General features: G+C 40.4%; 1 protein-coding gene across 3 annotated transcripts in view; it reads left to right on the top strand.

The window, feature by feature from the left end:
* Positions 1-16,822, top strand: part of GDAP2 (ganglioside induced differentiation associated protein 2) — a 23,831-nt gene extending 7,009 nt beyond the window's left edge. For 2 of the 3 annotated variants that reach the window (XM_072925757.1, XM_041714529.2), the window contains exons 4-14: positions 484-637; positions 2,156-2,244; positions 4,130-4,206; positions 5,261-5,420; positions 6,898-7,048; positions 7,963-8,039; positions 8,674-8,750; positions 9,307-9,446; positions 10,058-10,112; positions 15,023-15,166; positions 16,055-16,339. In XM_072925757.1, coding sequence (XP_072781858.1) covers positions 484-637; positions 2,156-2,244; positions 4,130-4,206; positions 5,261-5,420; positions 6,898-7,048; positions 7,963-8,039; positions 8,674-8,750; positions 9,307-9,446; positions 10,058-10,112; positions 15,023-15,166; positions 16,055-16,102 — 1,172 coding nt within the window. In that variant the 3' untranslated portion in view covers positions 16,103-16,339. Of the gene's footprint in view, positions 1-483; positions 638-2,155; positions 2,245-4,129; positions 4,207-5,260; positions 5,421-6,897; positions 7,049-7,962; positions 8,040-8,673; positions 8,751-9,306; positions 9,447-10,057; positions 10,113-15,022; positions 15,167-16,054 lie in introns of all 3 variants that reach the window. The other variant, XM_012569943.5, reaches the window with a different exon arrangement.

Below are 16,822 nucleotides of genomic sequence, written 5' to 3'. Positions count from 1 at the left end.
TATTATCTATTCAGTTTTAATAGCTTTGCCAACTGCTGGTTTGTTTGATTAAGGAGACTTGTAGTCATTTTATTCAAAAATTGGTCTCCCCAAACCAAGTTGTAAATTCAGAAAGACTTTTCTTTTTATTGCTAGATGTATGGTATACTTGTGCATCTATTCTCTGCACATTATTAAATAATTTCTTTCTTTGCTCTGTAAGTAGTGTGGGGAGCACTGCAATTAAGACAGAATTTCTAGCAATGCCTAGTTAGTCTTTATATGTATAGATTTAAAACTGAGAGGAACAAGCACAGTTCTCACCTCCTCAGCCTGACTAGGTGCTAAGCAGCTGGCAGGAGATCGGATGCTGCCCTTAATATTTCATGTTTGAAACACTATGTATGAAGTGGAGTTGTCTGACTGGAGGTAAACAAGGGCTTGAACACTTCTGCCTTTCTTACCATGACATGTACACTTACCCTGATGTTTAATTAATGGCAGGCTGCAGGACAGGCGAGGCCAAGCTGACGAAAGGATTTAACCTGGCTGCGCGTTTCATCATTCACACGGTGGGGCCCAAGTACAAGAGCCGGTACCGCACGGCGGCCGAGAGCTCCCTGTACAGCTGCTACCGCAACGTCCTGCAGCTCGCCAAGTAAGCACTGCACAGCTCTCATGGGGCTGCCATCTGGGGCACAGCTGTCCTGGAAACCCAGCTCTGCACAAAGATCTCACCTCTGAGAATGTCTTCTCGTGTAGGCTGGGTCTGGTTAAGGACGTGAAAACAGCGGTGGCTTCATGGTGTGCTTCATGCCTTAGGTTATCTCTGCTGTGGTGTAGATAAAATGCACAGAGATCTGAGCTGGTTCGAGTCATGAAACGGGGTAGCTAGAGCTGTGCAGCATTCAGTTCTTCAAAGGAGAAACATTAATAATTGCTTTGGGTTCTGTGCTGCAACAAGTGTTAAATGAGCTTGCTCCAGCAGCAACTGCATGTGTGTCTGCAGCTGTGGGGATGCACCCACAGGCAGATCTGACTGTGTCAGTTCGTGTGTTTGGCTTCTCTGCCCTTGTACGACAGCTGAAATTCTAAGTCAGGCTATAAGGTTACTTCTAAATCTCCAGTTGCAGCAGCTAGGTTTCTTTAAAAACCTACCCTTTCTTCTGTGGTATTTTCTACTTCCTCTTAACAGGGGTTTTCTTCCTATTTTTCTGTGTTCTGGTCTTCTCCTGTGACAGCTGTTGTAGTGGTAGCAGATACAAAATACACCTGAGAAGAGCAATGCTAGAAAGCATACTTTACAATTTTTTAGAGTTTGGAAGATCAATTCCTCCAAGGTTGGACTTTGTGTTACAGTGCAATTGTAACTGCTTCAAGCTCAAGATTACAGCTATGGTTTTTAACATGTGCCAGTTTTGGTCTAGCTCAGCAGTTACAAGAAAATTCAGGCCTGGATTGAAACTTTTTTCAAATTGTTATACTTCTTCATACTGAATGTTTCTCAGTCGATTTGTTTTCTAGAGTAACTTTTGATGTTTATGAAATTGTCTACAATCTCTGAGCTTGCTCAAATTCCTTTGATTACTGTTGGCAGCAGCTCTGCTTTACTCTTTTGAAAATGTGGCTCAGTGCTGAAAGCATCTTTCTGATCTTAAAGTACGTGTCTCTCCATTCTGATGGTTGTCTAATCATACCTAAGATGGAGTAAGCCACCTTGGCCTGTGTCCAGACCTCTAACAAAACAAAATCATTGGTCAGATGAAGAAACAGGAGTGTGTATGCATTTGAAGAGCACCTTCTTTTTCCCTCCTTCTCCTTACTGTCAGTTCTAAACAGGAACAAAAGTATTTTGAGCAAGGATTGCAGGATGTTTGAGAGAAGAACTTCATTCAGGATATGAAGAGCTGTAGGAGCAGCAGAGTTGAGGTAGAAGGAAAAATCTGAAAACAAGCACCAGATGAACCAGTGAGGAATAATTAATGGTTCTCTCCTTCTCTACTTAATGAGGGTGTGTGCATCTTGCCAGGGAAGAATCCTCCTGCAAAAACCTGAAAGAGAATTACTGCTGCAGTAATCAGTCAGGGAAGAAATTAATAGTGCTCCCTACTGCCCTGACAGACTTCTGTTTGCACCTGACTGTCTATTCATATGTTTCTCTTTCTTTGGATTCCAGGGAACAGGCAATGTGCTCTGTAGGATTTTGTGTCATTAACACTCTGAAAAGATGCTACCCCTTGGAGGATGCAACCCACATAGCACTGCGTAAGTGTGTTGGAAAACAGCATAAACTGGATGGCAGCAGGTCACTTACCTCTGACAGATTTCTCTTGAAATGGGGAGACCTTTTTTAGGGGTCTGTGGTTCATTAGAGCCTGTAAAAATTCTGTAGTTGATCAGAAGATGGAAGATAAAAACAAATTATCCTTTCTCTCAGTAAAGATTCCTGGGATCTCATCAGTAAAAATCCATGAGAATCTGTTCTAGAAGTTGCGTTTTTCAGTGTATTAATTTATAATGTGGAAAAGATGCTACAAGTTAGGTGAGAGAGTTTGCTGGTAATAAAAGCTTGTTCAGAAGAGCCAAGATGAGGCCTTACTGTTGAATACTTGTAGGCAGACTCAAGCAACAGTGAATCTCATCTGCTGTTTTAGTGTCATCAGCACATCCAAATGTAAAGTGATATCCTTCCCCCGCTGACCCACTCCTACAGGCTTCTGCCTTCACATGCAAAATGATGGGCTGATTATAGGCAGCAAAACATTGAGATGATAATACTTCAATGAAAACAACAACTCAAGGAGCTCAAAACAGCAAGCTGAGTAAGACACAACAAAATTAAGAATGTTTTGCAATCAATCAGTGCTTTGTTCACCCTTTAAAACTGTACATTAGAAAAGAATGTAGTAGACAGAGAAGTTGAGGAGGTCAACAAGAGCAGAAAAAGGCAAGAAATAGTGAAATGAGCTCAAGACTTTTTCAGACTGGAATATACCTTACTTGAAGAGAGTGTGATAGATGTCTGTAAACTCATGAGTGGCATGGGAATGGTGAAATCAGCTGTTCACTGTCTCCCATAATAAGAACCATCAAATCATGCCAGTTCAGAACAAACAAGGGGAAATGGTTCTTATGCTTATAATTTGTTTTATGGAAATTCTTACTAAGAAGCATGGCTAAAACTTTTCAGATTTCCTTGTTCTTGAGAGGAAATTATATTAAAGAAAAAATGAAGATCACTGAAAACAAGTCAGAAACATCCTAGGCTGAAAATAAAGTATAAAAAAATGCTCAAACAATAATATTATGTCCTCTTATATATACTAGTTCCTACTTTCCCCCATCTTTTTTGGCTTTTTCACATGTTTACGTGAATTCAGAACTGTTTGCTGGGAAACTGCAGAACTGCATTTGTTGTGTAATGTCTCAGGTCAAGACGATTACACAGGAATTTGTGTACAGTAGTACACAGGAAATATTTGAAGATGGCTCCTTTTTTCCCCTCTGCTGTTTCTTGAATTCACAAAAGAGTATTCTCTGTAAATAATTTCTTTTATTGCTGTCTTCTGTTGTCTCTGTAGGTCTGTATGATACTTGATAAAATACTCCCATACCAACAAATTTGTTTGGACACTTTCTCTCATGATTTATAAATAGAAATTTTATATATTTTTTGGCACAGCTGACCCCATAAATTTTGTGTTGCTGAGCCTGCCTTGAACCAGCTTCTGCTGTAGCTTGCTTATATTTTTTTGCTGATAACTTAGGGCACGGTATCTTGTTCTCAGAATGTCTGGTTTTAGCAATTTGCACAGGAATCTCCAGAGGAAGGATTTGGCTTGATATTTCAGGACCATTGAATCACATTTCACAATCTAAGGGATGCCTAGTAAGCTAAAATCAGAGATTAGTTCTCCATGTGTATCTCTCTAAAGCCAGCAGCAGGAGAGAGTGGAAATGGAACTTCCAATATGCCCAGCAACCCATTTGGTGTGTTAAAACCACCACTTAATCCACACTTGCCTACCGTCTATGCAGCTATTTAGTATGAGGAGAGATGTATCTCTTCTGCACTCTGAGTTTTTCACTTGTAGCTATGTGTGGAGAATTCTCCTGTTTTGCTAACTGCATTTAATCTGCTTCCTTGCAGGCACAGTTAGGAGGTTTCTGGAGGTTCATGGAGAGACTCTGGAGAAAGTGGTGTTTGCTGTCTCTGAGCTTGAAGAGGTATTTTGGCATTAATTCCACCAAAATTCCTGGGTATGATTGATCTCCTCAGCAGCAGTAAAGCTGGATTTGGATTTCCCCTTCAGATAACACAGACTTTCTTGCAGCATCCTTCTGCCTCCTTCTTAGGATAGCCTCTTTTCCAGAACTGTTCATGTTCTTAGCAGAACATGAAAAAGTGTCCAGTTCTATGGACATCTGAGAATATTTTTGCTTCTGGCTTCTGTGTTGCTGAGCTGTGGACAGGGAGCAGTAGGGCAGGTGATAGCATGCAGTTGTGCTGGGTGTTATCTGTTAGCCAGAAAGGAAATTCCTCACACAAAATTTCCTCCTTACACAAAGATGTGCTTGAAGAGGTCCAGTTCAGCATCCCTAGAGATCACCTTCAAAGATCTGAAACATGGCTTGCTGGCTTGTTGGAATAGCAAACATGACATTTAATGATCTGTGTTCTGAGAAAAGCAGGCAGTTTGAATATTGACTTTCCTTGTACATCAGATGTGTTCCTGTGCAGAATACCCACACTGTGTTCAGGTTCTATGGCATATGGATAAGGAAAATAACTAATTTGTTGGGGGTCATAAAACTGCTAATCATTTGGAGAGAACTCATGAAGTAATACATTCTGTAGAGATTTTCACCATTTTCCTTCGTGTGGGGAGGGATTTTCTTGTTTGGTTGGTGCTTTTTCTTTTTTCCCAGGCATAGGTGATCTGTGTAGTGGTACATTTTAACATAAGCAACATCTGCTCAAATCTGTTGTCAGTGCATATTTTAACTTGATTACAAAGCTAAAGTATCTGCAATCTACCTGAGTTCATGCAGGTTTTAGAAAAGTCCTCTCAAATTCATTTGTCAGTGTGACAAAAAAACCCAAAAAGTTAACCTTTATCAAGGCTACTTGATAAAGTATTCCCAGCTCACAACCCAAAGTAACCATTGAGGTAGGCAATGCCTCCAAACTGCTGACAAATTCCCTGCTACAAGGCAGATGCTGTTTAAGCAAAGAGCACGGATGTGTGATAGACCCTTCATGCATTTTTTTTATTTGTAGGCCACTTACCAGAAGTTGCTGCCTCTGTACTTTCCGAGGTCGTTAGAAGAAGAGGCCCAATCCCTGCCTTACCTCCCTGCAGATATTGGCAATGCAGAAGGGGAGCCGGTGGTACCGGAGCGGCAGATCAGGATTACTGAGAAGCCAGGCATTCCAGATGGTGAGTTTGGAACTGGACTTTGGAATAAGTATCTTTGTGAAAGTCAGTGGGAAAAACAGAAAAGGAAGGAGAGAAATGTTTTCCTACCTCAATTCACCTAAGTCAGGTTACAATGATTCCAGTTCTCAAGCTGCCTCGTTGGCTTCTTGTGTTCCCCAGCAGTAACTGGAGTAGAGCTGTTCTGTCTTTTCCTTTCTTGGTGGAAGAGGTAGGTAGTTTGTTCCCTTTGTAAATTTTTTTTTTTTCCCAAAGTGATTAAGAACTTTGTAGGTGTTCTTGTAGAATCTTGTGCAGCCCCTTATTGAAAAAGGTACTATGGTTAATGGTCTGTCCTGGATTGTATTGATACAGCTGGGATACAGTGCATCCAGCTAGTAAATGGGCGATGAAAACTAGCAGAAACTCCCTGAAAGATATAAAATAACTTGAGGAACCCAGAGATCAGTGTTTGGAGGTGTCTATCAAAGTTCACTGGAAGTGTGTTTGTGAAAAGATTGCCTAGATGTCAAGGTGGAGGTGAGATACATGTAGCAAAACAATTTAATATATTAACTAACAGAGTAGACACATTCTGCCTTACTTGTTTAAGCAGTGATGTGCAAGTTTTACAGCCTTAAACCATCCAAAGCAAATAACTAGGAATTAAGTTCAGTTTTCTGCTTTTGCATAGCCAGTTGGGATAAGGCTGAATATTTGATATTTGCTGCTATGGCTGATCAGTGTGAGGTATTCAACCACTAGCTAGTAATTTGTGAAATTACTAGATTTGTATAGGTAAGAGTGAATTTATATAGTGGAATCCTGCACTCTTGTTCCATTGCTACTGTAGCATGTCATGCTAAAAGGGGAAACTCAATTCCTGTTCAGATTTCCCAGAGAGGCAGTGCTAGAAGTCTTATCAACATGCCTGGGTGACATCAATTCAGTGGAACATTCTGGTATTGTCACCAGGAATTGAGCCTGTGCTCTTCTATTTCATCACCCAGTTGTATTGTAAGCAACATTATAAAAATAGATGCACTCAGATCACTACAGCATTTGTTCAGGAAGTGTCAGCGATACAAGAAATGATCCCTTTCTACAGTACAGCTGCTAAATTGAATAAAGCTGCAGCATCCGTGCCTCTGCATGTTAATTTTTCCCCTTTTGACAAGTAGGATGACTGTAAAGCTGAACACACTCTCTCCAGAACTTGTTTTTTGGGAGAGTAAACCCTTTGTCATGCACTGATGACTAGGACTTCCCAGTTAGTTTCCGGGCAAACCAACACTTTGAGAGAATGGTTCTCAATCACGTGCTGTGATCTGCCAGTGGTACTGGTGAGGTGCCAGAGCCACATCATGGCACCGTGGGGCTTTTGTGTTAGTCTGTAGCACAGTGGCTGTGTTCTTTCACTGGGACATGTACCAGTTCATCAGCAGCATTGCTGTTCCGTACACAGCCCAAACATTTTATACCATCTTTGTTTCCACTGCAGATGCTTCAGATGAAGAAGGTCTGGAGGCAGATTTGGCTTTCATTGGGTCCCATGCTTTTGCCCGCATGGAGGGAGATGTTGATAAACAGCGGCGCCTCATCCTTCAGGGACAGTTGTCAGAGGCAGCACTGCAGAAACAACACCAGAGGAAGTGAGAATTTGCTTGTTCATGTGAATATTTGTGTTAGTTAGGACCAACCCTTATGAATGATGGTTTTGTTATCTGCAAAGCCTCATCTTCCAGCAAACAAATACAGGTAAAGCCTGGTGCCACCTTGGATTTGATGTAGTAGCCTCTTTGGCCTGAAGGGAGAAGGGACGAGACAGTAGGAGAGAAAGGGAAGCTTGTGATGAACCCTTTAGCACACTCAATGCATCCAGCCAGCTGCCTTACCTGTTTGCCACAAGATGTCAGTGTTTTGTCACCATTTTTAGTTGTGGGATCCCCTGCTTTTGATACTGCCCGCTTGTTCCTGAGGCTCAGCACAGATGGCAGAACACTTTTCTTCCATTTGATAGATAAAAGAAGGCTCAGACTTTCTCCCCCTCCCTGCCCTGGTAACCCTAATGTGCATGATCACTTCTTTAGACAGTAATTCCGTGTTGGACATCTCTCAAGGCTAGGTGTTGGCTTTTTTTTGTCAGATGAGGCACTAAGTTGTTCATTAAACTGGTTGCTGCATAGTTGTGTTCAACATCTAGGCTTTTAAAGGAAATTTTCTTTTTTTTTCTGTCTTTTAAACATTGAATATTTAAATGTCAGTGACCTCTGAGATCTTTTCAGCCCAAATGTAATGCCACTACAGTTACTAGTTGATATTTTTTAATACGTATTAATTGCCCGAGTGAAAGTCATTAGATGTGTAACTAAGACACTAAATTTTATTTTTTAAGACTTCTTTCTTGTAAAACCTGGTAGTTGCTCCATAGGTCAGAAAACAGCAACATCAGAGAGGGCTCAGTCAGAAAATCTTCTTTTGTCCTTCCTTTCCCATATACCTCTTCAGGCTTATACTGCTAATCCAAAGGGGGATTAGATCTGACCAGATGTTTTTGACTTTCTAGTTATAATCGCTGGCTGTGTCAGGCAAGAGCTGAAGACCTCTCTGACATTGCTTCTCTTAAAGCTTTATACCAGACAGGTATGTTTGGGGTACTGATGACTGATCTGTGTTGTCTTAAATTAAAAATATTTTCTTAGGACTTGCATATACAATAGGTCATGCTGAAAGCATAGCTGTGTTTCTGGAGAGAATCTGTTCAGCACTTTGGCTGATCTCTTACGCCTCATGAAAATCCAGAGCTTACATCTATCTCTGTGTAAATACCAAGGTTGTGTGATACCTTCTGCTCAGTAGCTGCAAATTTCAATTTTTTTATTTGCTCTGTGGGCTGCAGGAGTTCCATGAGGCATACTTTGGGAATCTGTGCATTGGAGTTCAGAGCCCAGTTTCTAGGAAGCATTTTACTTTGGTGGTAAAATTGCAAGTGAAGAGGCTTTTTAAAACAAAAAACATGTTATTAATTGATATTTAGATAAATGTGGGGTACACAGGCAACATAAAATTGCAGTCCTTAAGTTTCTCAGGTACATGGGTTTTTGATCAGAATAGGTACTGGTACAGTGAGAGCAGTAACTAAGCTTATTTCCTCTGTTGGAAACCATATGCATTGCAAAAGTTCTGAGCTGAAGCTCTTTCTTCCTGGTTTGAAAGGGCTCAGCTACAAAATGTGGCATAGCTGAGAGAAGTTGAGGCATCTTCCTTTCTTTTGTAGGTGTAGATAACTGTGGCCGCACTGTGATGGTGGTAGTTGGAAGGAATATCCCAGTAACCTTGATAGACATGGAAAAGGTAAGGCTCTGTAAAACTAGAGTTATGTAGGTTACATATGAATATTTTGGATGATCTGATTATAAGGATAATTCAGTTTTAATACTAGAAACATCATTTGTAGGACTTAATATGTTAACTAGAAAGTATTTTTGTAGGCAGATGAAAAAGTATACCCTTACAGAGCTATGTGTGCATTGGGCTGACACTTTTCAATGAAGCTATTTTTAGAAAAATCAGGGCTAGTATGGACTCCTTTTTCTTCTCAAGTAGGAGAGTTACCATGCTTCTGCAATTGCCAAGATGTGAAGAGTGAAACATAATGAGTTAAATGTAGTTTTTCAGGGAAATAGTAAGAATGTATCTCCATCTGTGAAGTCAGATAGATAAAAGACTTCCAAGTTATTACAGTCAGGTTGAAGACTTGGAATGTTGGCCCTGCTTTTGTAGCTGAAATGTAATGCCATCCAGCCTCATTATTCCTGATTTTTAGATGAAATAGGAGAAGTATATTAAGATGTAATGCAACTGCGAAAGAGTTCTTTGCAAATATGAATTTTCTTTCTTTCTGCCTCAGGCTCTCCTGTATTTCATCCATGTCATGGATCATATTGCAGTGAAGGAATATGTCCTGGTGTACTTCCATACACTCACAAATGATTACAATCAACTAGACTCTAACTTCCTGAAGAAACTCTATGATGTTGTTGATGCCAAGTGAGTGTCAATAGGAAAAGAACATGTTCTGGTCTTTCTCTGTGCTATGCAAATATTTGTTGTTCCCTGTATCTGGTTTCCCATTTATTTTTGAGAGAGTTTGGCTGGGACAAAGACCTAAATAACTAACAAAGGCAAGAAGAAGGAAGAGATATTTTCTTTCCTTCTCAAGTCCATCTTTTTAACCAGAAGTACTGTCCTCTGCAGTCTCTCTCTCGACCTGTAAGGGAGGCACTCAGGTTGTCTTGTCTGTCACAATCCAGAGCTGGAGCTTTTGGAGCTCGGCTTTGTTAAAGTGTGTTGTTGGTTGTGAGAGGAGAGGTTTGGGTAACAGTAGTAGTCATAATTTGTCCTTAACTTTCTTTCACTTCCAGCTTGGAAGACTGAAGGCTGTAATGTCTTTAATTTAAAAATAACCATTCTGCACTTTTAAAATTTTTTTTCTTTTCCCTCTACATTTGCTTTTTGGTGTCTGCACTTACATTAGATCTAACTTTATAAAACTACATCACAGGCACTTAAGAAAAATGGTGTCTTTTGACAGTTGGCTTGTGTGGGTGACCTTAGCTAGAATTCACTTTTAAATATTTTTTTTTCTTTCTCTAAACCAGGTACAAGAGGAACTTGAAGGCATTGTATTTTGTCCACCCAACATTTCGTTCAAAGGTAAGGTAAATCTTCCAAAAGAAAAGTGTATCTTGCATGTTGGTGGAGTAGCACATAAGCCTGTAGCACAAAGAACATGGAGAGGTACAGAAGATCCCCAAAATTAGGCAGTATCTTCTGGATCCACTGTCAGAACTTGAAATTCATCCCATCTTTGATCTAGCTGCAGTCTTCCAACCTTTGTGATAAGCCGAACTCCAATGCCATGCACACTGTCTGTGCCCAGGTTTTTGTGTGGTCTTACCAGAGAGAGTTGGAAGCTTTGAATCATGTTTCTTTCTAAGGGAAACGTCTTGTCATTTTTCCTGCTGGCAGGGTCATGAACCATGACCAAACATTCAGGGAATTCTTTTTTGTGTAGATCATCTCCTGGATGTTTCACCTTTTCTTTCACCACAAGAGATATCACATGTGTCCTGTGTTTCACTTCAGAGCTGCCCTGGCAAGGGCAGAGAGCAGTCTCAGGCAGCAGTGAAATTAGTCAGGATTAGAGTGGAAAGCAGCAAAGAAAGATGGGCAGAATGCCTTTGATGGAGTGCAGAAAAAATACTGTTAATCCATCAGGAGACAAAAAACCTGAACTTGTCATGCACTAAGTTATTACCCTTGGCTGGGATCTGTGTGGGGCAACAGAAGATGGAGCTGGTTCCCTTCTGGACCTCACATCCACTACTCCTATTGCAGCAGTATGAGTACTTCAGATTAACTAAATGGCAGAAGCAGCCCTTCCTATAATTTTTGTTTGTCCAATTAAAACAGAAATCTGATCCTCCATGTTCACATCAACTTAACTTCTGTGTTTATTCTGCTTTTTGCTGATATTAATCAAATTTGAGAAAATTATATGCCTGGAAAAACACATCTGTTTGCACATGTTCAGCAAGAATTCTTTGACTGCTAAATTTCCAGAGCCCTTTCTTTGCCTGTGCACAGCTGGGACACCATGAGACTTGGAGCTTCCTTGTTTTTATGGAGATAAAACTGGGGCTTCCCGGCAGCATAGGTTACAGTTTCTATTAGGTTATTAGTTACTCTCACAGGATACAGATCAGAGGTCTGTGTCCTAGAATTAGAGCTTCCAGCTCTGATGCTCATAAAAATGTAGGAGCTGGCATAGAACATTACTAAGATCACAAAGGTGAGTGGAAAAGCTGAAGCTAGGAAGTACTGAAGTACTAGTGTAGATTTAGATTCTCAGCAGCACTTCACCCCCCTTCTCTCTTCCCGTACATTTCTATTTAGTTGAGAAACATTTTTTTGTTGTTGTTGGAGAATGACAACTCATCCTCACTGGTGTCTATTGCCATCTTGTCTGTCCCTTTGAAAACTGCAGTGGGACTCAACAGATCTGTAGGCGAAGCAGATGGTTGGTGGGAAGCAGGGAGGGTGAGAGACACAGAGTTCTCTAACTTGCTGGAAATAGTATTGGATTGTATCCTATTCTAGCAGCACAGCTGGAGGCAAAAGAGAGTGTGTATCCATGTCTTTCTGCCAATCTTTTCTATAACTGGAAGGCAAGCAGGATTGCTTCTGACTGTTGCATGGACCATCAGCTTATGAAACATGATGGGGAATATGCAGCAGAAAGCATGGTGAAAAGATGGCTGGTAAGAGGGAATGATTTTTCTCTTCGCTCCGTTTTTTTTTTGGCTCTTTCAGGACTCTTGTCCTCATGGAAGATTGCTAGCTCAAAAGCTTCCAATTTCTTAAAAAATGTTTGGCATATTCATCTTCCTATTTGGATCACTTCCTTCCTTCCTTCCCTAGAAGTAGCAGGAAATATCGCATGCCTCAAATTCAGGAGGAAGGTCTGTACATTCATGTGATTTCCCAAACACATCACCCTCGTACACAAATCTTAAATGTCTGGTATCAATTGTCCCTTTCATAGCAGGATTGAATCCTGACACAGTGGATGGCTGCCATCTGTTAAAGTCACTTCTGCTGATTTATGGGCTAAAAAGGATCAAGAGGCTTTTCATCATGTCTTTTGGAAAATCTTATGTCCCTAGAAAACCAACATAGTTCTCCCTGTACTTTATGGTGCCAACAATTATTCTTTGTTTGGTTTCTAGGTATGAAACTGTTGTAAACCTTGTGTTTTTGGGGGTAATTGCCTGTCTAGAATACATGGAGTTTGGTGTGCTATGGGGGAGGTTCAGCAGTTATCCTCAAGCACGGAGTAAATGAAGCAGGGTGAGCCACTGTGCACACATTTTTGTACAGTGCTCCAGCCTTTCCTCATGCTTTGAGTGTTCTTGTGATCTGTGAAATGGAGCTGTGCTTGCCATGAAATTGTTATATAGATGTCAGAAGTTTTGTAGGTTGGAGTGGCTCTTGCTGCAGGAGCGCTTCGCTGCCAGGCCTCACATCAAGGTACCCATGAAGTGCCATCACGAGTTCCTTTGTATTCTTGCATGCAAAGTTCCTCCTGCTTGGTTTTGATAAAGCTGCTGATAGATAAATAAAGGGCTTTTGGAGGCATTTTTATGTGAATCCTCTCAGCTCTCCTCTTCTGTGAGCTCTCCAAACAAACTTTTTCAGAGTTTGTATTCTGAACTGAACTATAAATGGTTGGATCTGGAACAGTCTCACCCAGAGTAATTCTGTTTTCATTAATTGGCTGTGAATCAAGAATGTTTCACAGCTGAAACATACCCGAAGATTCAAATTCGATATTCATAATCATTACACTCTTTGTATTTGTCATGAACAATTTTTGGTTTGTTTTTCTGTAGTGGTCCTAAAAGCAGTTTCTTGAGATCAGATGCCAGTGGAAAGGTTGTTGCAAATCACTTAGGTTTTTTTTCTACACAAGATCCTTCCAATTGGAATAAAATTTCCCGATTTTAGTAAATTTCTCTTTGAGGTATGCCCGAATTATGACATTACAGACACAACTAATCTGTGTTGCTGGTTTTTTTTGTGGGAGGCATCTCATACATTTAACTGTGGGTGTATAGCTTGGTAGAGTGACTTTGACAGCCTTTTATTTAGATTCAGAATATCAGGACAACAAAAATGAAGGGAAACTTCAGCATATGTCTAGATTTTTAACTTTCTTTGGCTGCTCTGGTATAACTTACTCTACTTGCAATGCACTAACAGAGATGTGGTTTAATTTAAAGTTCCGTGTCCTGTTACCAATAAGAAAATATCTGCTCCTGTATTACTGTTTCTATAACCTGTGATTATCAAGAACAGGAAGTAATAGAAAAATTCTCCAGAAACATTTCTGCCCTGCTCCTTTCTCTCTGTGTTCCTGGGTAATGCCAAGCTGCAGTGGCTTGTACAGTGTGAGGAAGGAGGGGAAAAAGAAAACAACACTTTTCCCAACAGCAGTTTTTGTGATGGCTGCAAAAATATCCCCTATTAGGTTTTTATACATTAAACATCCATAGAAATTGTTTCATGAGCTCATTCATAATACACCTTGAAATCTATGCTTCTTTGGTGCAAGATTGAGAAGGTGTTTTTCACTCATTAAACTGTCACTTAATGTCACTCATAAGAGGTCTTGTTAGAACAATATAATGAATAATGGATGCCAGTAAAATCTAAATCCCTGCTTTATGCTAACATAAATCTCTAACTTTGCCCTCAAAATAATGAACTGATTTCAAATGTTCTGTTGTGTTCTTTACCTCCTTTTCTCTTTTTCATTGTTCCTTTCTCATTAAAATAAGCTGTTCTGAGGAGGCAGCACAGTTATTCCAGGACAGTTTTTAGGAATTGTCTTTCTCTTTAATAATGTTCAGGCAGATCATTATTGACTTAATCTTAGAGTTTATTTTAAACTCTTGATTTCCTCAAGGCTTATCTTGCAGTGTTGTTTCTTTTTTGTTAACTGACAAGAGTCAGCAAGAGCTGGTTGCACAGGACCATGTGATTGATCACTACTATGAGCATTTGTGGCCTGTATAACAGGTTTTTCCTTTACCTTCAGTCTGCCAGGAAAAGAAAAGAAAAGGAATAAACAATAAGTAATACAGTACTTAATTTTGGAGAAGGTGGATTGAAAAGATAAAGCTTGTGCAGTCAATCTAAGCAGGGTTACATTGCTATCTTACTGGTCTTCACAAACAAAAATTCCTTATACTGTTTGTACCCAAAACAGACAGAGGTGTGAATACTTAAAGTAAAATATTGTAGAAAAAGTTGATAGGCTTATTCTTGTAGAGTTAAATTAATAAGGCTTCGATAAAAAAGGTGATAAAACAAAAGCTCACTCAGACCACCCAAGGCAGGAGGGAGATTTCAGTACAATCTTTGAAAAGCCAAAAGTCTCCCTTTCTCTCACTCTAATTGGCCTTTCTTTCGAGCGAAAACTTCAATGTAAAGGGTTGAAAATGCTTGTGACAGAGTCAAATAGATAATTTTCTGAACTGGCTAAACTTGGAGTGAAAACATGCCACTACACTGATGGGGTTTTAAGGAAATTATATGCTTGGAAAAACACATCTGTTTGCACAAGTTCAGCAAGAATTTCTTTGCCTGCTAAATTTCCAGAATCCTTTCTTTGCCTGTGCACAGCTGGGACACCATGAGACTTGGAGCTTCCTTGTTTTTATGGAGATAAGACTGAGGCTTCCCAGCAGTGTAGGTTCCTGTTTATATTAGGTTATTAGTTACTCCCACAGACAGTGCAGTCACTCTTGGGCTGTAGAAAGGCACCTGAAGTTGGCATTTGGGGATGAGTGAGTGTAGAGTCAGCAAACATCAGTTTGAAGCTTTCAAGATACTGCTTGCTAGCAGTTAGTGGTGCATACTTCCTGACCTTGCTATGTTATGACAATGATTTTAGTGTTTCAAGTTCAACTCAAGCCTGTTTCACTGTGGAGTATTACATTAAACTTGAAAGTTTTGAAGCACCACCTTGTTAATTGATTTTTGTGGGGTTTTATTTTCAGGTCTCAGCATGGTTTTTCACAACCTTTACAGTCTCAGGGCTAAAGGACAAAATCCACTATGTGGAAAGCCTTCAGCAATTGTTCACAGCCATACCCCCAGAACAGATTGATCTTCCCCCTTTCGTCCTCGAGTACGACGCCAGGGTAAGTGACTGCCTGTGGCCACCATGAGTCTCTGCCCTGAGAGCAGTTCTTGTGCTGCTCCCATTCTGCTCTGCAAGTGCTTTAAGGGGACTGACTTCCACATCTTAAGAATGGGGAGAAGGAAGAGGAAAAGTTCCTGGGAAGTCTGTGTTGTTCTGTGAGTAATGATTCTCTGAATTTTTTGTCCACATCAGCCCAAGCAGAGGCATCCTACCCTTCTTCAGGCAAGAACTGTAACATAACACACTAACAGCCTGTGGACAAGATAAAATTTGTGTTAGCTGCTGTACACCTTATACTGACAGGAAAAAATAAATAGTAGCTGTGTTTCATCTTCCTTGGCCCACATACTAACAAGCATGCAGGAAAAAGGAGGGGAAAAAAAACCCCCAAAAAACAAAAAAAACAGCAGGGAAGAATGGAACAGTAGAAAAGTGCCCTGCCTTTGTATAGGACCCTCTTCTTCTTCCCTTTTGCACCTCAGGTCTCTAACCAAATGGTGGCATGAATATGGCTTGCATTGGCAAAATCCTTCCAAAGACTATGTGATGTAACTCCAAAGTAGCAGCCAGAGCTGTGTGTCTGCATTAGTAGCTTTGTCTGAGTCACTGGCTGTGCCAACATCCCTGGCTTCCTGGTGTCACTGCTTTGGCTCAATGGCAAAAGTTTAACTTGCATTTTCTGCTTATGCTTAAAACACAGGCAAAACCAAGGCCTGTGTTTGCTTGTTTACCAGCACAGTCCTCTCCTGGGTGAGTTGTGGCACTCACTGTACCCATGGAAAACAAAACCTAATACCTAATTATTTCTGCCTCTGCGACACTGTCACTGTACCAAGGTGTATTGGAGAAGACTTCAGTTCAACTGCTTATTCTGTTCTCATTGCAGGAAAATGGGCCTTACTATTCTTCTTATCCTCCATCCCCTGACTTGTGATCTGCAGTCCTGTGATGCTGCCAGTTTCCCATGGATCCAATGACCTGATGCCTGCCAAAACCTGTGCATTTACCCATGTACAGAATTCAGAGAGAGGGTTTTCCTCCCCCAGCTCTGGTATTTTTTTACTGATGAGATATTTTCAAGCACTCAAGCAATCAGAGAACTTTATGCCACTGTGAACTGTACAACTATTTCAAATATATTTATCCAATGGAAAAGCTGATTTAAAGATCACTAGATGCATTTGTTTGTTTTGTTGTTATTGCTGCTGTTATTGTTGTTTTTTGAAGCTGTTACATTATTCTTCTGAAGAGACTTTCTCTTTTCTGGGAAATCCATCAGAAGCACTTGATCATATTTTTAGCTATTACTATTTTCCAGCTCTGTTTGTAATTCCCATTTCTGACTGGTCTGTACAAGTGTTGTGTAGTACCAGCCTGACACATCACTCATCATGTGGTCTGTGTTTCACATCTGATTACTTTCCCTTTCTGTTAGTACTGATTACTTTAGTCTTGACCCAGCAAAACTATCTGAAATTGGGAATGCCATGTCTGCAGGCTGACAGAGCACTACAGCCAAGCCAACATTACTCCAGGATTTAGTCCCATAAACTGCTAGAAGCCTTGAAAAAGTCCCTGTCAGTTTTCATTGGATGATGTGAAGGACCATGTCAGGATGCCACTACTGTCCCAGTAAGAATAAAACTGAAAAGCA

The sequence above is a fragment of the Taeniopygia guttata genome, chromosome 1 (genome assembly GCF_048771995.1).
Source record: "Taeniopygia guttata chromosome 1, bTaeGut7.mat, whole genome shotgun sequence".
NCBI classification, from domain to species: Eukaryota; Metazoa; Chordata; class Aves; order Passeriformes; family Estrildidae; genus Taeniopygia; species Taeniopygia guttata.
This window is presented reverse-complemented; position numbering and strand designations above follow the sequence as displayed.